The sequence below is a fragment of the Gymnoscopelus microlampas genome, assembly GCF_963454915.1.
Source record: "Gymnoscopelus microlampas genome assembly, chromosome: 4".
Lineage (NCBI taxonomy): Eukaryota > Metazoa > Chordata > Actinopteri > Myctophiformes > Myctophidae > Gymnoscopelus > Gymnoscopelus microlampas.
The window spans coordinates 31,288,354-31,316,029 of NC_139941.1; the positions used below are offsets into that span (position 1 = coordinate 31,288,354).

At 39.8% G+C, this 27,676-nt stretch overlaps 2 protein-coding genes across 2 annotated transcripts in view; one reads left to right on the top strand and one right to left on the bottom strand.

Moving 5' to 3' along the window:
- Positions 1-628: 628 nt before the first annotated feature.
- limk2 (LIM domain kinase 2) lies at positions 629-22,268 on the bottom strand. The gene is made up of 16 exons (XM_084054698.1): positions 22,034-22,268; positions 21,110-21,206; positions 12,363-12,498; positions 8,052-8,161; positions 7,267-7,455; positions 6,821-6,926; positions 6,000-6,214; positions 5,649-5,835; positions 5,423-5,509; positions 5,054-5,185; positions 4,297-4,353; positions 3,941-4,006; positions 3,375-3,549; positions 3,107-3,162; positions 2,857-3,014; positions 629-2,232 (listed from the first exon to the last, which is right to left on the bottom strand). Exons 1-16 carry the CDS (start codon positions 22,047-22,049, stop codon positions 2,022-2,024), a joined length of 1,998 nt encoding a protein of 665 aa, XP_083910824.1. The 5' UTR covers positions 22,050-22,268; the 3' UTR covers positions 629-2,021.
- A 2,139-nt stretch (positions 22,269-24,407) lies between these two features.
- LOC311043354 (sodium- and chloride-dependent GABA transporter ine) overlaps positions 24,408-27,676 on the top strand; it is a 32,330-nt gene continuing 29,061 nt past the window's right edge. The window contains exon 1 of the mRNA XM_084054573.1: positions 24,408-25,215. Within this exon, the coding sequence (XP_083910699.1) occupies positions 24,951-25,215 (265 nt within the window). The 5' untranslated portion in view covers positions 24,408-24,950. The remainder of the gene's footprint in view (positions 25,216-27,676) is intronic.

The following is a 27,676-nucleotide window of genomic DNA, read 5'->3' on the forward strand; positions in this document are numbered from 1 at the left end:
TAGCATTGTTTGTATTTATATTTTTCAAAGCAGAGAAAAAACGATGACAACCTGGCATAATGCTATCAACAGAGAAAACTATGATACAAACTGAACAACTTTTGCCATTTAAAGTGAGTGCCTTTATTTTTTTGTGGTCAGATGTTCTTGCTTCTATATATCTGATGCTCTTGAACAGGATACTGCAGAATGTCACCTGTGTCAAGTCCGGTCCTTAGCATTTCATGAGACCCACTCGAATACTTAATTTGACTGTCAGCCTGTCTATCCACTCAGTTTGTCCCAAACATTATCTCCAAAGATACTGTGGATTGCCATGGAATTTTTGTGTACCTTCATGAACCCCAGATAATGGCCCCTATTGATTTTAATGACCTTCCTCTAGTCTAGTGCTACACTTAGGCCAAACCTCCCACTAGAAGGAAGGTATTCATACTAGGAAGGAAGATGAGGCCTAATGATATGAATGACACCATGACCTATCCTCTAACACAAATTGGCTGATGCCAAGATGAATCCTTATCCTACCGATTTTGATAACCTCATAGCTAGCACCAATTTAGGAGCAGAACAGATTCTAGGGTCAAGAATAATATTGCAGGATGACAGATAAGAAATGTTTTTTAAAAATCTTTATTTATGAAACACTACAGTGATACAATTAATAGTGGTTACAACTGGTAGTTGTCAGTACCTTAGATAATGATAGCAAAAAAAGAAAACTTTTACAACCTTTATATTATACAAAGTGTCTTAAAATCTACAAATCCATGATTCCCATTAGAATGGACATCCAATTAGAGCCAGAATATATACATATTTCTATACAGTTCTTAATAAGAAAAATATACAAATCCAGTTTTGTCTGTACAAGTAACCTTTTTAGTAAGTTGCAATGTCTTGGAAAGCTCAGCCCTGTTGAACACAAACCAGGATCACATGAATGAAGAGCAGCAAGTTTAACACTCTCCTGTATGTGTGATGTAAAATCTACTACTGTAGTTTGTATTGAAAACAAGCTACAGTAAGTTACCAAAATAGGAAAACAGACTAATCACAACTGTGCGAAGTCAATGGTTTAAAATATGAAAAAAAGCCTACCTTCTAAAGAACCGTAGATCTGTCACGTTAAACCTAATTATGAGAACACTAGGATTGTGATTTACAAAACAACATACAACAACATACTAGACCAATAAGTGACTAGTATAGTAAATCAGTGGTCTCTAGGTAGAAAATTCACTATAAAAAATAAAATAAAAACATTTAGTTACATAACATTTAAAGGTAGGGCGCTGTGTGACAAAGAGGTTTCTCCTTCGTCAATAAAATAACATTCTTATGATGTCTTACTTCACATCTATCTGAACATAGGTGTGTTGACTTGGGGGCCACTTAGTGTTTGGCTTCCATTACCTACACCGTCTTTTTGACGGTAGACAAAGTTTCCTCCAAAGCCCTGTCATCTATTTACTCTGACATGTCAATCAGCCAGGTTGATTTCTTTGCCGTTGTGGTGAAGTAAGGCTTCTCATGGGCAAGGACTGATCTCTGCATTCCACACATAGCAGACAATAACTCCAGAGCCAAATGGAAAGATAGAAACAAGCCACGTGAAACAAATCCACTTTCACAAGGAGACTTGTATTAAATATAGACCAAAGATCATCCACAAGATTAGGACTCCTCCTTTGTCAGGCACAGGGCCTCAAACTATTTCACATGTTCCTGTAATGCACAGTAAACATTACACATAACCCTGCATTTCCTGGTGTGTACATCATGTGATCTATTGTAAAATTAAAACGAAACTAGATTTTTTTTTCTTGAAATGCAGCTCCTTCCTTTCCTCACAATGCAGGCCTCTTGTATAGGAAGGAGACTGGTCCAGCTACCTCAGGTGATCCAGTTTCCATAACGTCATAGTTCATTTTTTCTCTTCTCCCCACCGACTGTATACTGTAGTTGCAGCAGTTCAAACAGGCCAGAAGGTAGGGTGCAGGTCCAAAGAGGCACTGGTGCTAAGTGCCATTGCCTGTAACATTAGATCCATCTGGGGAAGCTACTGTTGCCGTTGCCTTGTCTGGGCTCTGAGACAGTGAACCGATTTTGCGACCATGAAGTCGACACAGACTTTGGTGCAGTTCATCCAGTGCAGCAGGCAGGGGGATGCCCATTTCCTGGTTGAGGGCCAGAGCTTCAAAACAGTCCTCCAGTTTCTGGAAGGGCGGCCTGGGGGATGAACACATGGGGGGGTTAGAGGTTAAAACCAGGCTGAATGAGGTGAGAGAGAACATGAGGAAGCAATCTGGCGGTGGAGGCATTCCCCTTGCACATGAAGGCTGAGATTGTATCTGAACGTTGTTTTTTCACTGGTTCTACAGAGTCTACAGAACCGCCTGGATAATGTCACACAGGGTGAAGCTGGAGAAGTTTCCCACACGTAGCCTGCTTAACAAACTGAATTTCTCCTAACATGTTACTTTCCCTAAATTAAGACCCATCTTATTCCGCTTTTTGGCTTATTTCACATTTTCTTAAGCAGTAATCAACCAGACACAAAAAATGAAGAAAACTGTTCAAACGAAATAGTCAAATTAGTGGATATACAGCCGCCACACCCACTGTGATCAACAGCTTTTGATTGGTCAGGGGCTACAGCTTGTACCTGGTTGAGTTTATACTGAGTATGTTAGTAGTTAAGTTTATTGTTAGGCAAGTTCATGTGTTCTATGTGATTAAAGATGGGATAAGGAGCACCCGGAGACGTAACAGAGATTCCGTTAACAACCCCATCCGACAGCCGACTATCCACCACCCAAAATTTTGTTTGTTTCAGCAACACTAAAGACCCACCGGTTCTCTGGTATGAGGTCACAACAGGCCACAGCCAAAGGAAAGAAAGCTGGTGGGCAGTCATCCGGGAGGAACTTTTCAAAAAATTTGGCAACATTCAGGCCAAAGTCCATCGTCCTGGGGAGGCACTCGGGGTCTGCAGACACCTGCCCGATAATCTGAAACACAGGACCATGGACATAATAGTCAACCCATGCGTCTGCTTGTTTGTATACACAGTAGATGTGCTGATGTATAACAGTGGTCTTACCTCGCAAAGCACAATCCCATAGGAGAAAATGTCCACCTTCTCATCATAGCGTTTACCTGAGATAGATAAGATACCTTTATTAATCACGCAGGGGAAATTCAGGTGCCAGAGACACCACAGCATTAAAAGTTACAGATACAGGGCATAAAAGTACAGTAGGTACAGAAGAGTAAAATCACAATAAAGATAAAATGAAGTAAGGAATACATTAAGGGGAATTTTGTTTAGTTTTTTGACTAAGGGTGTTATTCTGGCATGCGTTGCTTACCATTGAGCATCTCTGGAGCCATCCAGTAAGGGTTCCCCACGACAGTATAGCGCTTCTTGCGGTCAATGCGTCTAAACACTCTCTTCTTAGAGGTAGGCTTTTCAGATGGGGGTTTAACTTTGTCCTCAACTATGAGCCGGGAAAGTCCAAAGTCAGCAACCACCACTGTGTTGTCCTGTTGAACACATGAATATATCTATAAAGTGCACATTCAATTGTGGGAAAAGTGGGTCAAACAAACCAAGGCTGGTAAAGTATTGTGTAAAAACAAGATACAGGGAGAACCATAAAATACCTAACGATTTAGCTGAATGGCATTGCTGGTGTAAAGTTCTTAGTTCTTAAAGGCATAAGCTGAGGGATTTCATGATCAAATCCAAGATCTTGAACATTGTGAGATTAGACTCTCCTCTTCCGTGTACAGACATGACAGTCTTGGGTAGCGAAAATAGCAGATCTACAAGCTCACAAGTCTCTATTTTCATATAGATCAGTCTCAAGAAGCAAATCATGCTTTGTTTTGAGTATGTACAGTATTACTGCATGTTATAAGCAGCGTTACCTACCAGTTTAACCAGGCAATTATAAGAATTGAGATCTCTGTGTATGATGCTCATTGAATGAAGGTATGCCTGAAAACAAAGATTAGACAGTTAGTTGTAATAAATACTGTAGGTAACATTGTACGGCAAGGCAGGTTTATTTGTATAGCACATTTCATTCACAAAGGCCATTAAAATACATAAAAAGGCATTTAAAGAGCAATGATATAATCTGCAATAAACTTTTGATGTAAGTAAATAGTACTGATGGAGTATACTGATTTTGTATTTATGCAATACAGATGCCCACAAGAGCTAAAAAAAATACAGTATGCTTTTCTTTTCATGAATGTTAATGTCTTTGCAAGAGGCCAACTCACCATTCCAGAAGCAATGCTCCTCGCAAAGCTCACCCTCTGCTCCCATGGAAACGGGTCCTGTTAGGCCCCATGGAAGAAAACAAAGGAGAAATGAATAATAGATGCTACCCAAAGTGTGAAAGAAACTGATCACTGTTACAATATTAATATACATTCATATAAAAAACCTGAGCTCTATAACTATTGTTAAAGGTTTTGTTGTTTGGTAGAATTAAACGATCAAAACAACAGTAAAAAACAAGTCATTCAGAAAAAGACCATTGAAGACCACATGTTCTGAACTCCAGTTTAACCCATTAAAACTGGGAAAGCATCTGTGTCATTTTAGATTTTAGCGTTGGCTATTCAAAAATAGCAGATATACAAGCTCACAGCGTGTCACTGCGCACGCTGCAAGCTTGTACATCTGCTATTTTTGAAAAATCTTGTGAAGTGTGAGAACTACTGATTTAGAAGGCATTTGTAGAATCGGCCTCAGGTCATAATGGGTTAAAGAGTCAGTGGTGGGAGGTGGTGTGGAATTTTCACCTGGGAACACTTTCTCCATCTACCCTCATTCCACAGCCAGTTCACATGCCAGCCAGCCCACTATAGAGTCAAGAGCCCTTTATCTGAGTAGAGTTTACTCCAGGGCAGCTCCATCCCACACAGGACCAAGTACAACACAGCACATTCTATGGCAACTAACATTTATTTTGGTACTGTGCTGTGGGACAGGAAAGGGAGGAGGTTAAGTGAATCAACTAGCTTAACGCACCGTATCTCTAATGAAATCCTTCAACGTGCCTCCCTCAATAAATTCGGTTATCAAATTCAGCCTCTTGTCCTTATATAGCACGCCAATGAACTTCAAAACATGGGTATGCTCCAGGCACCGCATTACCTTGACCTAAGGAGCAATTGAGAGAGTGACAGACAGAGAAGGAGTGTTAGAGTACCATTTCAAGAAGGTAATCAATGGAATCAAAGTTCTACCCTGGTGAAATTGCTTTTGTGCAAAAACAAATCACATTATTCTTTTCCGTTGAGGACTAGAATAAAACATAGAATATTTGCATGTACACAGTTGTTGTTGGTGGTGGTATAATAAATCATAGCTCCGTTATGAAATCTAGGCATCCTTTACCTCTTTCAAGAAGGTTTTCTGGGTCTCCTCATCACAACGGATCAGCTCTTTCATCACCATGACTTCTCCTGTGGCTTTGTGGGTCACCTTTTGGGGTGCACACAAAACAAATTCAAAGTTGAAGTACAGACCTGAGAAGCAGTCAACTATAGCATTGGTATGAATGACAATATGTAAAAACAGTGCAAACACTTGGATGGCAGGATGTGGTTGGTTAGATGCTGACCTTGATGGCCTGTCCAAAGAAGCCTTTTCCAAGCACCTCACCATGGATGAGGTCACAAGGCCGGAATATGCGATGAGAGCAGCTATTGGAGGATCGCAAGGACTCAGAGCGCCCGATATCTCGTGTGAGACTAGGGTGCTCCTTTGGAGAAGCTGGCCCTGGTGACTTACATATGCTGTTACTGCGCCTATAATGGAGAACAGTGTGGTGAGCAATTTAGTATAAGACACACAATAAAAAGGCAAAACCTTTGAAGGATTCCTAAACTGAACAATTATGTCTATCACAACTATTATATTTTTGTTCTATAAGCATTATGTTGTGTTGGTTGCTTGGCCAACTGTAATGTACCTTAATGATCTTCTCTTCAGAGTTCCATCATCAGTCACATCTGTCCTCTCTAGGACGGCATCGGACGGTGAAGAAAGGCGCATGCGTGAGGTGGCGGGAACTCCCAGCTGGTTCTGTGAGGACCCGAGCCTGAGCCTGTCCAAGCGCTGCCTGACTGGATCATACTCTATCAGCAGGTGCAGTGTATGACTGGTTTGATGGATAAGGTCATCCACCTGAACATGCCCGATGAAAGTGAAGCATCTCTTTGAACAAATGTCTTACTATTAAACAGACAATGGGCATAACTGTTCGTCAGTAGGACGCCAGATAATTTACATATATAGTGACAAGAGATAAATACAAATTTAGAAGGATGGGTTAGCAAAAAATAAGACTGGCAAGTCGTAGGTTAAAGGTTAGTTATCAAATTCAGTTGTACAACAGGACTTTAGTAGCTTAAGAATTCTAATTACATTTCACTGCAGCAGAGAAATTATTATTGGAATGCACCTCGGGGAAAACAGGATAGGTGGGAAGGAAGGTTTGTAAGAAGTGAATGAAGGTAGAAATGGAATGTATGTTACGGTGAGGTTATGAGAATGAGCTACTGGAGCCATGCCAGACACCCTACTCTCCCTGCTAAAGAATGTGTAAATGATGTAGGAACGAATGGAATCTCAACAAGATCTCATGTACTGTTCTATATTTTAGTAACAGTTTATGTAGTATGTTTATTCATACAACAGTTCATGTAGCATGTTTATTCATACAACATGCACATTTATGAACACAGAACTTTACATATAAGGGGTGTTTAACATACTGAGGTACAAACTCACCTCCTCCTCCATCAAGGGCCCCACTGGATTGCCATTGATCTCCAGGATCCTATCTCCAACATGGATTGCATTCCGAATCTCTGGACTTATAAGCATCCCCCGAACCCTGGAGCAACACAGCACCAATAGTTGTATATTAATCAAATGCACATAAAGAATATAATGGGTTGTTGTTTTCAAAGAAGCTCATGTCTGTTATTCAGCCAGTAAAAACAGACATGGACAACATGGACAGTGTCTGCGATCAATGACAACATTGTTCATATACTTGAGCTGGTAAACTGAAGGTTGCATCAACACGTTTTAAAGGTTCAACTACAAGCTTATGTATTCAGTGAGACCGACACACACTTGCATCCTGTTATTTAGAAAGCCTATAATCAGTGTCACGTAATGCAGCATTACGCATACTGTCCCTGCAGTGCCACTAGAGAAGAGACACTTACTCTTTGACTTGGACACTGGCTGAGCCGCTCGTCACGTCCCTCACCACTTTGACGGAAAACCCCCTCTTGCCGTTGGCAGCAGAAGGCATGGAGATGAGAGTTACTGTGTGTGGAAGGGAGTCTAGGACCGAGTCAGATGAACACTTCTCCAACATAGGTGTGAGAATCACCTGCTTGTAGCATTTTCCGCTGCACACAAGTGAAGAGAGTGTGAATCATTACTAGTGTTCAGGTGTAGCTGTTAGTAATGTATGGTCCCAAATTAAAAGTAGCTGAATTAAGGCAAACAGCTGTGACACATTACCAAGGTTTAATACTTGAGCTAATATTTCCACATAAAGCTCCAGATTTAGTTAAAAGTGAATTCATGTTTTTAAATGACTACCCGTATGCATTACAATTAAAAGTGTATCAAGGCTAGAACTCATGATTTAAGTAAAAAACTAATAACAGTGGTAATCGTCGCTGATGAAACTATAAGATGCAGTGCTCACTGCTCATCCAAACAGGAGAAATAATTACTATAGAGACCATGTCCTCTTACTTCTCAATCTTCAATGTATCTGCATTTGTATTTCACCAGTTCATTCACCAAACAAATACCCCAGGAATGGTATAAGGATACCGAACATGCAAAGACGCAAACAAAGAAACTGTGCTAAATAGAGCATATTCTGTTAGCAGAGAATGCCTAAACACTCCATAAACATCTGCAGCAGCATACAAATAAAAAAACAATTTTATTGTTAATAATAATAATTGTATTAATAATAAAAAGGTCTTACCAGTACAGTTTGGAATGTTCCACCAAGGCATATGTATCCCTGTCCTCAATCACCACCTTGCAGCTTAGACACACAAAGCACTCTGGGTGATACTTGTATTCTCCGGCCACCTGGGAGGACAAATGCATTGGATTGATCTTCATGTTACTGTCAAGGTATATCCTCAAAGAAGGACGCAGTATGATCTCGAATGTGAGCATTCTGTGTTGCACTGAGCTCTGCTCTTCAGGAGGAGGAGTGCGTTATGATATGCAGTGGTGTATGCCGCCACCCTCCTCTTCTCGTTGAGTATGACACATTCAGTAACACCTGCTTAACTCTATACCTGTCTGGAATCTGCTATGATGTCACCACCTACACAGTCCTAAGCAGGTCACTGCTCCAATGTTCTCGTCACACCTCCCATTGCCAGCTCACACTCTCCCCGGTTATGTTCTCACGAACACACCGCCTTAATGACAGTTCCCTTTCCCTTTCTATGAGTTGTCTTACACTCCCAACCAGCTGTTCTTTCTCTCTCCCTCGCATGCAAGATGACAACATCTCCTCTCCAGGCATCAAAGAGCAATGTGGCAGGCAACTTCAAATACATATAATGTTGATGTTTTTTTAAACAACTGATTTGGCATTTTTCTGCTTTATTTGACTGTGAATAGAAAGATAGGAAAGGCGTCCTGCCCCAGAGGAAAGGCAGGACAGAGAGAGAAGAGAGAGAATGACATGCAGCAACGACTTATAGTTGTGCAGTTGTCTGGTAACAAAAACAGAAAGATATGTCAATGACAACACCTGTACCGTATTAAAGGCAATATTGAAACACAAAATAAGTGATTAGTCTCTCATTAGTCTTACAATGCACACTAATACAAAGCTTTCTACACACACGCACCAAGCTTAATATTTAGACTATATATTAAGCTCAGAGGCATTAGAAATGTTGAGATTATTTGTACCAGACTGAACTGTATTTTGATAGATAAATGCCCTTCAAATGGTATATCAAATGACAAACTCAAAGGCTGCAGGAGTCACTTTGAGATTTGTTTAAATGTATATTCTATATTTCAATTTCCAAATTCAATGAGGGAAAATCAAATGAATGAATGAACAAAATTTGAACCAGCATCCCCCCCCCATTTTTCCACGTGGACTGTGAATCAGAGTGCTGAGAAAGGATTCCCTACTGCTACGGTAAGCACTGGGTGATGTAAGCCAAATGAGTGTAACCTTCAAGTAGTCTGGCTGTGACTCCCTGGCTGCAAGGCAAGAACAACATCACTGACCCCAGTCACAACAAGCTTCAACATGCCCACGCACACTGGTGGCAACGTTGGGTAACAGGGAAGGGAGACCACAGTTTTCACTGGGTGTGAAAACACATGCCTCTTTTTTGTGCATGTAACTAAAGAATGGGGTGTTTTTCTTAATATACCCCAGGACATACTATACTAGAGTTTGTTGCTGTACATTTTACCCTCTAAGCAGAACAACAAGAGAGATTATCAAAGCAGTTTAATTTTAGACCATTTACAATGTGACAGAGAACAGTAAAATGTCACAGCACCCACTAAAAATAAATTCCCAATGTCGAATAAAACGCTGTTTGCTTCAATCTGCTCAGTAAAAGCCCTTCGAATACCACAGCACTCACAACTAGCAGAAACAGCTCGGCATAGCTTGTCCCAGCTGAGGGCCCATGATGGTTAGAGTTGCTTGGTAAGTGGCTGCCAACTCAAGCCTGCCAAAAATACTTGGCTACATGGACTAGTAAAGCGAGATGCCAAGACTAAACAGAAAGAGGTTCATTATGTGTTTTGCTTGGTGGCACAGAACCCTTCAGTTTAGACTCCACATTAGACCAGTTAAAGCAAAATAACCCTGCTTGTGACCAGTGAGGGATGATGCCATCAACCTTTCCTATTTTGTTTAGACTTAAGACTTCATACCAAATAATTAAAAAATATGTAACATTTTATTTGAATGCCTCTCAAACACAGTGTATGAAAAAAAGAGACAGAAATGCATTAACTAACACCAACTCTGAGCTTACCTGAGCTACCAAACCCATTATCTCATTTTCTAATACTGGGATAAACACTAAGTCTTATTTGAGAAAGACAGTCTAGCTTAAGCATTCTACACTTCTCTTTACCCAAGAATTGTTAGATGTTTTTGCCTATCAATGAAACTTTATTAAAACTCACCTACATTAGTGTTTAATGCATAACCCATTGTTCGTGGATCAGTGCCTCCTTCTGTTATTCATTACACTTTGTTCTATTTCAGTCTTCTTCATTAAATCTCTCGTCTTATTGACAAACCTTCATATCAGCCTGTTAACAGGACCTGAGCAGCTCCTTTATTTTTTCATTAAAAAGGAGTAGTTCACCCAAAACATTACTTATTTTCTAGTGAACTACTCCTTTCAGTTTTCCTGTTAATTCCTGTTAAAGGAATAGCTATGACAACTAGTCAAAATATCCTGGATCATTAGCTTCGGAATCAATGAGTTTAAAGGAACATTTGTTAGTTGAAACTGACAGCTTTTATCTATCCAACATTGTGTGTCATCAACTAGAAAATGCTCAATTTATAGTGTAAAATATAAGCCATACAAAGGAAATTAACCAAAAAATGTAAATATAGCTATTTCCCTGTAATAACATGTAATTACACCCTGGCAAAAATCAATCAATAAACACTGTGGCGGTAGTGGTAGACGAGGTAGTACTGCATCTACAAAGCCATCCCACTGTGGTGGACTTAAGCTAGGCAATGGAAGCTCTCCAAACCAACTTGTGTTCTTCCCTCTCCAGGTCCCCACTAGGTCCAGTCTATACTTGTGGAAATGAACTGTGAAGGACTTCAGTAAAGAGAACAGAGCGGGCCTCAAGGCGAGCAGGGGGGGTAGCTAATACACAGATGAGGTCAAAGGCCCAAGCTGCTTTGTTCCACAGCAGCTCAGTGTGTAAGTCATCGCTCAACTGTGTATGTAATCACCACAAAACCAGCCTGCATGATATTTTTATGAATGTTAGTTAGCATTGATCTCAATCACCGGGGAGGAATTGGAACATGGAGAGCTTTGACCCACTCTTTCTAGGGAATCTGGTAAGTTGAGTTGAGGGGAAACATTGGCAATGTCTTCATGAATACATGCAATGAATCTTATTATAACATAGCACTAAAGAATCTAACCTTAGTACAGCCTATACCACCAGAGGTTTTCAAACTTTTTGCGCCCAAGGCACACCAAAATCTCACACTTGTATTCATATTATGTGCAAAATAACCTCAATAACTTGTGTTATAACTCTGAAACTTAAAAAAAAAAAAGTACTAATACAGACATACTGGTTAGAGGTCAAACAAAAAAGGTGGGAAGGATGCATGACATGGGCACACTTGTTATCAGGGACTGGGGGTACAGTATGGCCTGTCTCTCTGGGTAGAAGGCTACTGGCTACACTGTGTCATTATGACAGACTTTCTAACTGTGCTTGCAGGTTTTGCAATGCAAATTTGTTGCACCCCCCCAAAAAAATAAAAATAAATGCACGAATGATGTAGCAGTAGCTTATCCATTTCTGATTAAACCTGCCGAAAGCTGACATGTTTGCATTCCTCCTCATGCCAAATAAAATGTTGAACCATAACAAAATAGCGACAGCCTATCTACAACCTCACAACGTGTTGCATCTGTGAGCCTTATATGACATGCCCAAAATAGGGACTCCAGCTTAAAAATGGTTAAAGCATTTTTAGGGCGTGTCTGTGCTCTCTGTCTGTGTCAGCTGCCAAATTTCTTGTCACATAAGTACCATCACTATATGTATAATTTGTTTTCACGTTTTATACTCAAACAATTAACTTTCATTGTATAATGGATGGAAGTCAATTGCGCTCAGATTGTGCCTGAAACCTTGCAAAATTTGGAGTCATACGATAGATGCGTCATAGACGACTGATAGATAACATCACAGGCTGGCCATATGAAGTCCGAGATCCACATTGGAGCCGCGCTGTTCTCATGTGGACCGGAGATCCACATCATACGATTTTTGGGGGGAAATGGGAAATGAGTACACACAAAATACTCATAGTAAATTAAAAGATTACAAGGGCTACACTAACAGAGTATTTTACTGTGAACTGTAACCTACCTGGTCAAGCACTTAACATGGTTAGTGTTTTAGGCCAATGTTTATTAGAACAGGAACTAAAATGGGTACAAGACAGCAGCATACTGATTAAGTAATAGTCTTTGTGCAGTAGGCATTAAGTGAGGATATACATTTACAGCAGACTTACCATGGCAGGACCAGTCATTAGCAGAGAACAGCCATGACAGATCTCCCCAAACTTCTCCCAGTAGTGTTTGCGGCAGTACAGCTTGCCATCCTTCTCATAGTACCAGTTAGTTAGGTGGTCACAGCACACAGAACACCTGTGGAGAGGAAAACAATACACTTGGTAACTGTCCTATGCAGGACATAAAGGAAATGAAGGGAAAAGAGTGAACAGATGGTGTCTTTTAGCAGAGGATTTTTCAACCATCAAACGGTCTACTTCAAGGTGATACGCCAGAGGCCAAAGCCCAGCGTATGATTTCAAAGGCATGTTGACAACTACAAAGGTATATCCGAGTAATATCTGAATGATACCTGTCGAGCAAACAGACTGACAAAGAATGTCATTGATTGACCCGAGTAATTTAGGATTTAAAAATCCTAGTCTTGCATGCATACATGGTTAGTCGATACTTTTACCAGAGAAAAAGAGAACAGAAACCAGCCATAAAAATCTGGATCGATGCCCAGACATTTTAATTCATTTTCTTCAAACAGATACCTTAGATTACAGACTAGTGAAAGGATTTCAACAATGAGAAGGGAGATGGTGCTGCAGGAAGCATCAATCACTGCTGAACATGATACTTTCTCCTCCCAGGTTAGACAGGAGTGGAACATTAGCTGGAGGCCTTTTCTCCTAGATGACAGCATGTACTTTGTCTGCGTTCATGAAGGTAAATGTATTAGTAGTAGCTTGTTCCTGAGACATGCTAGGTCTTGCTTGTAAGCTGCTGAACTGGCTAGGTCATATATCAGGAAGAACTACCTGAAGCTGAAGTCTCACAATTCACAGCAAGAGAAATCTGATAGGCAGTGGTAATAGCACATAGAGTGCAGAATAGACAATTAGGACTTTTAGTCTTAGCCTTCACTTTGCACCTCCCACCCGAACACGGGTCAATTGTGTATGTATATAGACTATAGAGCAGGGGTATTCAACTAGATTAGGCAGGGGGCCACAACTGTAAAATAATTTGGAGTTGGGGGCCACACAGTGCGTGCACATGCACGCATGTGCAAAGCGCACACGCGCGAAATTTTTCGTGCCTAATTCGGGTCTAATTCGGTTCTATTTGACCAATATAAATCAACTTTTTTTCGGGTCTAATTCGGTTCTATTTAAGGTTCTAAGTTAAGTTCCAATGAAAGATGGCCTTTCAAGAACTAATGAAGGATAAATAATTTGTACTGTTTTAACTTTGATAACATAAAAACGAACATATATTTACATAAATAATAATTATGAAAATAAAAAAATAAAAAACATTTTTTGGAATATGGCCAGGGGCCACAAGGAAGCTCCTCGCGGGCCGCACGTGGCAGTTGAATATCTATGCTATAGAGTATAGCCTGTACTATACAGTATAGACTAGCAGGCTCAGCCAAACCGGCTGCACCACAGTGGATTTGAACCTCTCCGCGGTGGTGGACAGGTACTTTAACCCTGCACCACCCAAGCTCCCTAATTTTGCACACTCCCAGCAACTCAGTCAGAGTGGTGTTAACAGTTGCTAAAACTGTTAAAGACAAAATCAAGCCTGATATTAGTCACCCCCTGAGATTCCCAGTTACCTAGTTAGACACCCATTAAAATATAAAGAACAGTGATATTCAGTGACTGTCCTTAAAGTCCTTAAATTTGACACACTATAATGTGTACAGGGCATAAGCAATGGATGAGAATTTATGGTTATTACCTATTTACAAACTATCAACATCAAAATCTGCATCATCATTTGCCACATTCCAGCATTTTAAAATAACCCAGTTGTTTTCACAGATAATGAAGCACTACTTTGACAACTATTTATGCGTTCATGAAAGACTATGAAGAAAATTAAAAGTGGAAAATGCCTGGGCTTAAGTCTGCCAGGGTAAAGAGATTAGGTTTTGCTTGATGTTTGTATTTGCATGCTTTACTGACTTTCCATTGAGTTGTTATTCTTAAATCAAGGTTTAAGTAATTCAACAGAGGAATACCAAATGGCACTGATGCATGCCGAGTTCATACTTAAGTTGAATGATATGAGTCCTGACACAGCTAGAGAAATACTTGACAAATCAAGGAGAAATGTTATGGTCCTGAAGTGAACAACAGAGATGGAATGTTTGCAAGTTATTAGAAGAGCAGGGAGCACCTGCAGACTATGATGTGTCTTGGTGGCAAAATGGTGGCACTAGTAGACTAAGAACAAAATGAACACAATGAAGAACTTTTCTTTTAGAGATTATATCACAGAACTGGTTGTCCTTTATTGATGCTTGTTTCGACCACATTCAGGATTAGCATATCAAAATAATTTAAAAACTGACACACTTGACACACATTAAATCAAAATTAAAACCACAGTTCCTAAAAGGTTGAAGGTCAATACATGTTCCTTCCGACGTTGGACAAAACTTCCATTTCGCATTGGCTTTCCGAACTACTACGGAAAGTCACAACATCTGGGGGTGCAGGAGTTTCCAAAAAAAACCTTACCAGAAGTTCAGACTTACGTCAGTTATCATCACCTCCCTTTCCGGAAAAAGGTTTGGACGTCGGAAGGTGCATGTCTTGCGCTTAAAGACCTAAGTCTGCAGCATACTCCAAACAAAGTCTAATGTCTTTTGGCTACGGCAGGTGTTATTGAAACAAACAAAGTTTTCACACTTGGAGCCTTTCAGCTCAGAAGTAGATTCAGACCATTAGTCAGCTATATTTATTGCATATGCGAACACGTCAAAAGCACTCAGACCCATGCATTGTAGTAATAATAGTTTTTTTTTTTGTAACGCACTTTATATTTGACATAAATCTCAAAGTGCTACGTTGCAAGAAAAAAAGATGTAAAAGAAGGTGTCCGCAGTGCAGCAGGTAGGCTATAGCTTATCCAGGCTTATAGACATTGGGACAGATGATCCCTGAGATTAAAAAGCTCTCTGGCAGTGGCAACATGTGGACAGACCACATGTGCCTTTCTCTATTGATATAGTTGGAAGGACAGAGAATATGCAGGAAGTTATGGTCTGTGGTACAACCATCTTCGGGTACACACAGCAGTGTTTGATTTCATTAACATCAGCAGTCATGGTATTTGTATTAGAGGCAGACCGTTGACCGATATATTGGTTTGGCCAATATATTGGTAATTATTTGACTTTTTTGACGACATTGGTATCTGCAATTATGCAGCCAATGCATCCCGATTTTTACCCACTTCCAACCGGGCACGGCGGCACACCAAATCCAACTTATTGTGAGCTTGTAGATCGGCTATTTGTTTAACTTTTTAAACAGGAGTTAAGTGTTAAATAAAATAAATGTATGTTTAGGTCTGTATTTTATGCGTGTTCGTTGTTGATTGTATAATTAAAGTTACATTTTCATAATAAAAGTTTATATACTTAATTTAAAAAATGTATTTATCAAAAGGTTAGTTGTGATTATCTTTATTTGTTTACTAATAAGTTAAATAGTTTTGCAAATTGACTTCAAGATTTTGCTATTTTTTTTCCTAAAATATTGGTCAAAACATCAATAATCGTTGGTTTAGTACTCTTCAACACTTAGATCAGCATCAGAGACAAAAGTCTGGCATTGGTCGGACTCTAATTTGAATACCGCTTAATGTTCACACTAAGACTTAAGTGAATTGAACTACTGTTACACTGCATTTCACAGCAAAATGACAAAGAGAGGATTTTAGACTGATTAATCACAGACCAGGAAGATGTGGGGAAGTGGTGCTGACAGTCTGCCAAGATAAAGATCACATTAGTGAGGGGCACTGTATGGGCAATGCTGCCCTACCCACAGCTGGGCTATGGCCACAATATCCTATTAAGAGTTCTGTCTGATGGGAGGGCTGAAAAGATCACACTACCAGACAAAACAAATTACTAAAAATGATAACAGATAAAGTCCCTTCTTCACTCAATTTATGTGTAAATACCTCTTAAACATTGGTTACAAGTGAAACTTTTATTTTATGTTTTGTGCCAGCTCTATTGTTGGCAATTTAATGATAGGACAATCATCCATGATATATCAGTGTACTCATAGCTGGGGCGGAATTTCGTAATATGCTAACTGAAGATAGATTAAGGTATAGACATGAGGCATGAGTGAGGTGTGAAGATAGCTGTATTTGCAATGCTACATTATTATTCCAGATGCAAATGGAAATTGCACAACTTTAGCTCAGAGCATCCTTGGCAGACACCCTGTAAATTAATTTCAGAGTACATCCAATCCTTGAACAAACTGTCTCAGCAGATGAAAACAACTGACAACTATAGCAAAATGCCCTGAGGTATTACACAACAAAAACAAAACATCTGACAGATCCTAAAGCGCATGACTTCCTCCTGCCTGTAACATAGGAACTGGTCAGTTTGTTTGTGTGTGTGTGTGTGTGTGTGTGTGTGTGTGTGTGTGTGTGTGTGTGTGTGTGTGTGTGTGTGTGTGTGTGTGTGTGTGTGTGTGTGTGTGTGTGTGTGTGTGTGTGTGTGTGTGTGTGTGTGTGTGTGTGTGTGTGTGTGGGGGGGTACACTAAACTGAGGTGGTTATCCTAACAATGCAAGACCCGCCTACACAAACATCAAAAAGGTAAACATCACTCATTTCCTCAGATCCACATTCCAAGGGGAATGAATTCTTGTGTTGGAGTATAGTAGTAAGTTACAAACTGGGAGGGTCTACGATACTGAGAGAGGGAGTGTTTGACTTTTCACTACAAATCAAACAGTGTGTGTCTACCAAGCAATCAATCTCAAGGAAGAGATAGAACAGACATCGTTCAACTGGAATTAAGGTATATCGGATTGATAGGTTGTTTACCGGTGTTAATTTACCTCCGAAAGTGTACAAATGGATTTGGTTCCATGCATTTTACCCACTTGGAGTAGCTAAAACTCAGAACAGCCCTTTTAAGAGCCACCCAAACATAATTCCTGCAAAATATCATTCATCAGTAGTAAAATCAGTTCAAGGGCTTGTGTTGTGTCACTGTCTTTCCCATGTTGCTGGTTTCCTGTGTGGGGTTGGGGTTGGATGAATCAAGGAGTCAAGTGGCCGTCTTCGACGTCGTTGCGTCGGTCGCGAACCCTCCCGTTTGTTATGTAAAACAAAAAAATAAATAAAAACAGTCGCAATGCGCGACCCCAGCGGCACCTTCCGGCGACCCCACTTTGGGTCGTGACTCATAGTTTGAGAAGCGCTGTACAAGCGCATACCCAGCGATGTGCGCAGCCAAACTATATGCAGACTTTTGGGTTATACGCTCGGTATGCATAGTTTGAGTTTTGGACAGGAGCGCTGGTGATTTAACACATGGGGTGCCAGTTTTTTTTAAAAACAGAGTACACTGAGTGCCAGGATTTTTAACCATTTTTGAGGAGCCGAGATACAGGCTTTTGAAGTCATAAGTTAACCAGGAAGTGGACTGGAGTCTAAATCTTCGGAAAATGATATCTCCTGGTGCTGTGAAGGAAAAAAAAAATATATATATATATATATATATATATTTATTTATTTTCAAAAAAATGTTTTTTTCAAACACTGTTGGCGTGTGGTGTCTGTAATCCGGTAATCCGGTCATTTACGACCCGACGTGGAATCGTTGACACCCACAAACATGAGAAGTTGATGTTTATGCTGTTTCAGCTAAGCTACCATGTGTGTGCAAATAACACAACCGGGATTCAAACATTGCTCTTATCAATCTGCATGATAGTGCAATGGAGATGATATCCCATAGCCCGAACCTCCGGTGTTTACACAAAAACACTTAAAATGTGGGGAAGTGAATAACAGGCTTCCTCACTGTCTGCATATGCTAATGGTCAATGCCTGTGTGCAAGTTAAGATCATTTGCTCAACCCACTGAGGAGAAAAATGCGGATTAGACAGAGGTTTCCTTAATTTATAGTAGGATATGTATGTATGTGTAAGTGTATGTGTATGTGTATGAGTAAATATATATATATATATATATATATATATATATATATATATATATATATATATATATACATAAATAAAATAAGAAACACTATTGACTACTATTGAATTAACAATACTCTGTACATTGCCAAAGATGTGGAATTCCAATATCATCATAAATTAAAGAAGTATACTGGAGCTCTCTGCCAATTCTGTTCCTTATTTGGAACAACCTGGGAGCCAGCTTTCTTGAGAGAAAAACAAAGGATTCTGCAGTCAGTGTCTGGGATGTCGAACCCACATCTCTGAATCGCTGTCTAGGAATGCAGCAGTGGTGAGCAGAGCAGTGTGGAGTCTGCTGTTACCTATAGGCCCCAAAGACACTGCCAGGTTTACTGGAACATGAATGACATCAGCCTATAAGCATGATACAGAACGTACAAGTACAAGGAGGGTATGATGTGGACAATGGACAATAGCAACAACACAGGGGGTAGCATTTACAAGGAAGCCGTTTTAGTCGGTCTTGTACTCCAAATGGAATGCAGAGAGATTCCATTCTGTGTGCAAAATTAACACCGTAAAAGAAAACCCTGAAAAGCAATTAATTAAGTGTCAAATTACTACTGATGTTAGTATTCCAACACCTGTCAGGATAGGTGATTTTAGGCCAGCGGGATTGACCGCAGTGGACTGAAATACAGCACACTTGGCTGACAGACAGCACAGTAGTCTGGTTTTAAAAACACATTTCCAAAGTAATATACAGCACTTCAACTGAAAAAGAAGAAAGAAAGAAAATGTGACGTACATTCAGACATGGACGATGGTGTGAACTAGGGGAAGCCAAAAAAATGGTAAGCAGTATCAAAATACAGAAAACTGAGTAAAGAGAGAAAGTAATAATTGTCATAGTGCTATAAAGGAGCCAATTATAGAAGGGAATAAAATACTGGGTTATGCAAGGACACGGTACTGCAAAAAAAGATTTAGGCTTCTCGAAATTCATAAGCAGCTGTTTCAGTTGTAAAAACGTATGGACTATGTTATATTAACGTAAGTCTCGGAATTGCCTTGAATCACCCATAGCCAAAATCCTGTCAATACAAATATTGGCAAACCAACTTTTTTTTTTTTTTTTAACCATTGGAGTAATGTCTCTGCTTAATTCAGCTACACCCACAGACTCAACTACTCTATTCTTTATCCACTGTCATGGAACTGTCAGGGTCAATTTTGCAGAGTGATCATGGAGACTGTCATTAACAAAGCTGTCAAGACCCTGGCCTCAACTCCAACCTCATATGACAGAAGCCATTATGTGACATGCAATCAATTATGCATTGATGTGACCCATCAGAACTGGTACAGTTTAGATCAGCATGTGTCATATATCCCAAAACTGAAAAGAACTGATATTCTGACTGAGTCATCTTATCTCACAGACTGTCTGAGAGATAAGATGACTCAAGAACATCAATTGTCAGTGACAGAAATAAACATTTTATGGTTATGACAAATGAGTAAGGTTTGTAGGGGTGTAACAGTTAGCCTAATCAAACTAATTGATTCAATCGATAATATATATATTTTAAAATCATTTAAATATAGCCGATACAGGCCTACAACCCCCATCTACAATGCATCGCAATATGATGGATGCATTCTGAGCTTGTAGAAAGACTTTCTCGTTTTAGGTATAAAATAGCTGGGCCTAAGTGGGTAATCACACTAATCGGTTTAGTCTATTCTAAAATCGTGTTGATAATATATAATATAATATATACATATATAGAAAACATTATTCGATTAATCAAAAAAAATATTGATAGAATAATCACTAAGAAGAGAATCGATAGTTTCAGCCCAAAAATGCTGTGCTCATCAACATGGCATTAGTATACTATCCTGTCACATGTGTCATGATCTGAGGATGATGCTGGACAGCTCATGTCAACTCCAGTCCTATAATCATTAAACCTCTAACTTAGAAAAAGAAAATGCCTGAGCAAAAGTCCATCAAGATATGGGAACTATTTGACTGCCCAGCTGAGACTGATCTGTGACAGGCAGGCAGCAACAGGATAAGAACACCTCAGTTGGGGCATTTTGTTCAAAAGGCACAAATTGGACAGTAAAATAGATAGTATGGGCATGTTTTTGGCTCTTAAGAGCACACACTTTACAACTGTGGTTCTCAATCTTTTTAGGCTGTGACCCCCCAAAACAATCATGTATAAACTGGGGACCCCCCCACCCTGATAAGCACTTTGAATGTAGGAGTTGAGGGGTTGTGAGCTTGTAGATGGGCTATTTTCACAATTGTTTGCCTCTTTCTTATATTATTTGACAATTTGGCCAATGTTGGACCAGTTTTTATAGTGTACTTTGTTGATTACTTGTGATGCAGTATTGAGATTTTTTAATTTCCATTTTGTTAGGTATTAAAAAGGGTCTTAAAAGTCCTTAAATTGTCACTTTACTTTCATCTGGGGATCCCCCCAAAATCATGTGGGGACACCTCTGGGGGTCAACCCACAGGTTGAGAACCACACACTTTACAAAACAGAATCCCCGAGAAAAGGGTGGCACGTTGACGAACAGAACCAATTGTCTACATGTCAATGCAATTCATTTCCTCTTTCAGCGGAAACAAAGCGTTTCCCCTATATACATACATAGGCAATGTTCTCTTAAGGGGTAAAAAAAAAAAGAAATCCCACTTAATACAAATCTCTCAAAACGTACAGTAACATTGGTTGATAAAGCACAACACTTACTGAAAGCAGGCGTTGTGCCAGGTGTCCTGAAGAACCTTCTTGTGAACAGAGTCCTGGATTGTGCCCCCACAACCAGCACAGTGATGTCCATCTGTACCTTTGATTGATTGAATGATTGAATACTTTATATAGCAGTTTACAAAAAAAAAAGTACAGTTCTATACAAAGGGATGCTAAAAAGGATTAAACCCAAGAAAGCACTATGGCTTCCATTGGGGTCCTGTAAACACACATGCATCGTTCTTCCATGCATCCTTTACTATGCTCAAATTCATCAGACATAAACCATTTGATTTATCATCAGCTAAACACTTTTAGCCTGCTACCCATAACGTTAATTTGTAAAAGAAGAATTTGACTCGCACTGCAAATACCAGGGGTTTTCAACAGGGGGTCCTCAGAGTTACAACAGGGGGGCCGCCAAATCGTTGTGTGATATCAACCACTTGAGCCCTAGCATCCCTATTCTGAGGGGAACATTAACCGAAAATAGCAGATCTACGAGCATGTAGATCGGCTACTTTCGGCAAAGAGGTTTGGTGTAGGGGGGAAGGAGCGAATCAAGTACTAAGTATTGAAGGTTTAAGTGGTTAAATGTCTGAAATGAACTAAAAACATGAATTTCCACTGATGATAGTCAAAGAAGCTCCATGAAATCTATGAGAAAATGTTTAATCTGCTAGACAATTGTAAACAATGTAGTGGGGGTCCCTGCTTCATCTCTCTCTCAGGGGGTCCTTGGGCTGAAAAACGTTGCTCTAAACAATAGGCTAAATGTATAAATCACATCAACAAAAGGAACCATGCCTCCCTCTTCCAATTCGATGGTCAATTATCCCGCAAACAAAGACCATAATTTCCCGCATCATCAGACTGATGGAAACACTCAGTTTTAGGAGACGGAAAAAAAATGAAATGTCTCACCTTCCAGTTTCTCCATCTAATTGCTGATTTCGTCGTCGATATTTGTGTCCTTTTAAAAAGTTCTCACACTGAAACGAACGATCGGACGATGATGGGCATGTGATTGTTTCATTCTACTACCCCACCGTCCATCCGAGAATGTCTACGGTCCAGACAGTTAAAGAAAGGTACAAAAAAAAAATCCAAAATCTCAACAGCGAAAAGCAACTCCTTCATTCCAACTTTTCCTGTTGGCAGGAGAACTGACGTAATGCACATTCTACATTCCTGTACGGAGAGCGGAAGGGATCGAAATGCAGCACCTGGGAGCAGCGTTGCCATGTCCGCATATTATAAGCGACTTTGGGCTTGTTTTTCTTTAAAGTTGGTCGTAAATATTGGTAGTTGCGGTTTTTGGGGCTTGTTTCTAAAGTGCAGTTGCTTAATTGGGCTTGTTTCCAAAAAAATATGATTAGTATTTAAACCAGTGGTTCTCAAATATTTAAGAACCCCCAAATGAATTAATTTCTCCCTTAACCCCCATCTGAACATGTTTTGTGCCAGGGACTACCATACCAAATTTGTGTTGTTAGAATGTTTTAAAAATATTTCAAATGTTTCACTTTTTCTTTGAAATAGCAGCAGATCTACAAGCTCACAACGTGTCGCATCGCATGCGACGCGTTGTGTGTTCTTGTAAATCGGCTATTTTCAAATAGCTGATGACATTTAAATTGCTCATGTGGCTTCTTTTGGGCTTGTTTTCATAGACCGTGTTGCTTCTTTCTCTCACACAATTTGGCAACACTGCCTGGGAGCACGAGAAGCAAAGAAAACAACCGTGTTACACACAGCTGAGCCACTGGCTCCATCTACTGCCCACTTGAGCGCACTACTGTCATAGATAGCGGAACTCTCCTGGCCCGCCCGTTCTTTTCGCTAGATGGCAGAGTAAACTAGTGGAAGCTTATACACTCTATGAGTGAAAAAAGAACAAAGAAGTTATTAAGATTGGTCCAGGTCACGATTTTGTCGTGTCGAATCAGTGAAGCTATTTGAAATCGTGAGGCATACAGTCATACTATACGTGATTTTGTCCGAACCTTGAAAATCGGCCGCTGTTTTAGTCGAGTATTATTACGTTGGAAAGAGTTTCACAGATTCACTCTTCCGGGATTATAAATCAGGAACGAAACATTTGTTTCAGACAAAAATAGGTAGTAAGTGTCTAACATCGCGCATTGAAAACGTTTTTTAATATGGGATACGCTAACAGGATTAGGCCAATCATTTGTTAGTTTCTGGATACTGTTTTAAATCCCTTTTTATGACCGAAATGTAAACACATCTAAACACATGGGACTTTTAATATAGATAGACTGCTAGAGATCCTAGCTCTGGTCCATAGCGTAACAGAGCTCCCATAACCGCGGAGGTGTGATTGCGTTGCGGCTAGTTGGTTGTCAGAAGTTGACCTTTTATGGTTTATCCTTTGCATTATTTTCATAATGCAAAAGATAAACATTAATGTATGGACTTCAGCCTACAACATTTGTAAAACATCAGTGCATGGGCATTGGCCATAGACCCCTTAACAGACGACGTCATACTGGCTGCGTGCAGCCAGTATGCGCGCAACGAAACCCATTATATCAGGTCTCGTTAGGACGCGTCTCACTAGCCAACACACACAAGAGGGGGTTGGGGTGTGCTGAAACCAGTGCAACCCGAAACAGGTTGGGAATTGATTGCGTGAAACAATCACCTGTGCGTCCAGGCTCAATGTTAGTAAACAAATAATTGGTCTATAGAAGAACACACTCAGAGTCAGAGAAGAAGGAAAATTACCCGGCCGCCCACCAATCGAATGGAAGCATCCTGTAGCCAATCAGAGGGTCCGGTGTGGACCCGCTCAGCGGTGTGGACACCAATGTTGCCATGTCCGCTTATTATAAGCGACTTTGGGCTTGTTTTTCTGTAGAGTTGCTTGTAAATATTGGTAGTTGGTTGCGTTTTTTTGGGGTCTTGTTTGTAAAGTGTAGTTGCTAATTTGGGATTGTTTCCTAATGTTGTTTAAACCAGTGTTTCTCAAATATATTAATGTCAAGAACCCCCAAATTCATTTGTATTTGTTGTCTACGGACCCCCATCTGAAAAAAATGCTAGGGACCCCCTTTCTGGCAATAGAAGATATGTGTTGTTAAAATGACAAATTGTTTTCGAGATTTAAAAAATAAATAGCAATAGCATTTGAAAATAGCCGATCTACAAGCTCACAACGCGACGCGTCACTAAACGCTCTGGACCAGCCGGGCTAATGTATTATGTTTAAAGGACGAAGGCAGGGCTCGCTTCTTTTAGGCTTGTTTTCATAGACCTGGTTGCTTGTTTCTCTTGCAGAACCTGGCAACGCTGGGTGGATACTACAGTGGGCATGACTGTCCGCACCGCATGAGACCGTCGCCCGGCTGCCGGTAAAGACATGACATAACACGCGAAATCAGGACTGCAGGTGGTAGACAGAGAGCGTGCGTTTTGCGGCGGGTCACCTGATAGCGGTTATACTGTAATACATACGCCTTTGTATGGCACGCACAATGACATAGCAAAAACATGTGTTTTCCTATTAGCATGTCTGTTTGTATTTGAGGAAGGAAGTGTGTGTCATTGTCGTCTTTCACGTGGAGGTTTGTTTATTAGGGTTATCCAGCAGGCTGTATCTGGGGGGTATTTATTCGTATTAAAGATTAAATGTAGGGAATCGTCGGGCCGGGGAATGATAACTGAAACTGAGACGCATCTCTTGACTTAATGGTTTTGTCAGCTTTAAAGGCTGCTTGGTCTTGTCTTACTTACACAACGTTTACATTGTGTAACGGGTAACGGCTCACCTTGATAAGCAAAAGGATATACTATATTAGTCTATCACAAGGCTGCAATGGGAGTCGGAGCCGAAAACGACACATCGACTTTGAAGATACCATTCACCAGCAGTCACCGTGAAGCGGCGTATAGTGACAAGAGGGGGATTATTGCTCTGAAATCGCCCCTAGACCACTCGACCCCCAGTAGCGTAGGGGAGGTCGGGGCACCGAGAGCGACATGGGGTCGGCGGTTGGAGTTCATCCTGGCGTCGGTGGGGTACGCGGTGGGACTTGGGAACGTCTGGAGATTCCCATACCTGTGCTATAGGAGCGGTGGCGGTAAGGATGCTCATTAAGCCCTTTGGGTTTCATACAGTAATATATTACATAGTCAATTCCTCAGTGTTAAAATTAATGTAACTCTGTGAGAGTGTACTAATGGGTCCACTTGGTTGCATTGTGTACACTTGGAGTAGGCCTATAGATCAGTGGTTCTCAACTTGTAGTTCGGGGGACCCCCATGGGGTCCCCACATTATTATTTGTTTGGAGGGGGGGGGGGGTCCCCAGATGACAGTGAAGTGACAATTTAAAGACTTTTAAGACCTTTTTAATACCTCAAAAAATGAAAGACCATTACTGCATCAAAAGTAATCAACAAACTATACTATAAAAACTGGTCAAACATTGGCCAAATTGTCAAACAATATAAGAAAGAGTCAAGAATTGTTAAAATAGCTGATCTACAACACCTTTTGTTGTGAGGCGTTGTGAGCTTGTAGATCTGCTATTTTCATCATTTTTATCTTTGGAACAGAGACAGACTAAATGTAACGCCTCATTCCAAGTGCTTATCAGGGCGGTGGGTCCCCACCCCAGTTCAAATATGATTATTTTGGGGGTCACTGAAAAGCCTGAAAAGGTTGAGAACCACTGCTATAGATAATAGATAAATTAACACATTAGAGGATTTTGTATATAGGTATAGATTATTAGCTATACATTTATTGATTTATTGATTGATTGATTGATTGATTAATTGATTGATTTTCAATTAATCAATCAATTAGATTGAATTTTCCTAAAAAACGCTGCTTATCAATTCATCGGTTAATGAACTGATAAGGTTATCAACTATCAATGAATGAATTAAATTAATCGATCATTTGCATCCCTACCATATACAGTAGCCTACATACCGTACTGTACAGTATTCATGTTGCACCCCCTGCAGGCTGTGTATAAAACATTAGCCTACCTACATCAGTCATTGCTGTTACTTTAAAGGAGTAGTTCACAAAACAAAAAAAAACATATTTTCTATCAATTACACACCCCATGTAGCCTTGAATTCATAGAGATTTCTTTTTTTTGTGTTGCATTCCTGAGCCAATAATTTGATGACCAGGTGGCTGGTCAGTAGGAGACTCAATTGAGTCTCGGGTGGTCATCGAATACCGTATTCGTAAAACAATAAACTCTTGTCCATCATGTTAATCAGAGGATATTGTATATGTTTACTGAATAGGTTAATTCTCAAATCATTAGATAATGGACGGTAAATAATAAAAATAGCCAAGCTTGTAGATCTAGTATTTTCACTATTTATGAAACCTTTTGCCTATAATGACTTGCCCAAAATAGGGATATCTTATTAATTGATGATTTTATTAAATGTTTGATTATCAATTCAATCTTTCAGTTCAATTAACTGTTGCAGCCCTACCTTGGCCCTTGATTCCGTTGAAAGTAACCACCTGTTGAATACTGGTGTTATTTCAAGGTTATAACAATAGACTCAGGTGCATATAACCACCATGATTTACACAATGATTAAAAAGAACAATATAATTAAAATACTATAACATTTTATCAGAGAGGGGTGGGGTTGACAGATTTCAAACATAATACAAAATAAATTATCAACTGATAGACTTTTCTGTAGGCTTGTCTTGAGGAGAGTTTTGACAGATGATACTGAATTGGCTCGCCTTAGACTTAGAAACCTTATCCCCCGGGAGGCAATTTGTGGTGCAACATAGAACATAATAGAATTACATAATTTATCTGATGTGTATTAAAAGCAAATCAGATAAATAAAAACAAACTTAAAGCCTAGCGCTTTAGCAAAGCCCAGATAATGTTTTCCTATAAGCCATTAAGCCAAGTCCTTGGAACAGCTAGGACACCAGAAGAAACATTCCAGATCTTAAGGGGTTAACTGTTATATGTAACTGGGGACAAGAGAGAGACCAGACCTAAGATGAATCAATACAATCTTATAATCTACAAGTTGAAGAAGCCTATTTTAAAGTGAACAGGCATAGGGCAAATTTACAGTACAACAGAACATATCAAAATAAACTAGAAAATACTGCAAATATTGTATTTTGAATAAATAAAATACATTTCCCATCTACTCCACCCATATTCACCAGTACATCTGATTAAACTAGTCACTCACCATCAAATTAAGCCTTAAATATGTCTGCTCTTGCTGGAATATATCAAATTGTTGTAAAACAATTTCCTGCATGCCTCTGCATAGGGATGGGTCCGAGTAATCGAATATTCAAATAATCGTTTGTAGGATAAAAATCGAATATTAAAAAATATATAAAAAGTAAATAAATATATATATATATTTCTTTTTCTGTTGCAAAGGCTATATTGTCATCCAAACCCTGCCCATAGACAGTATTTACATTTTAGAGGATACCTAGTATGGCTGTAATAGACCCAGCCGACGTCACACTGATAAGAACCAGTATGAGCGCAACCAGTATGCGCTCAATGAAACC

What these genes read in the sequence shown, in the direction of transcription:
- limk2 (XM_084054698.1), bottom strand. An exon ending in TAATGACTGGTCCTGCCATG is followed by an intron (nt 8,162 to 12,362) that starts GTAAGTCTGCTG and finishes TTGTCCTCCCAG; the next exon opens with GTGGCCGGAGAATACAAGTA. An exon ending in AGAAAACCTTCTTGAAAGAG is followed by an intron (nt 5,186 to 5,422) that starts GTAAAGGATGCC and finishes ATTGCTCCTTAG; the next exon opens with GTCAAGGTAATGCGGTGCCT.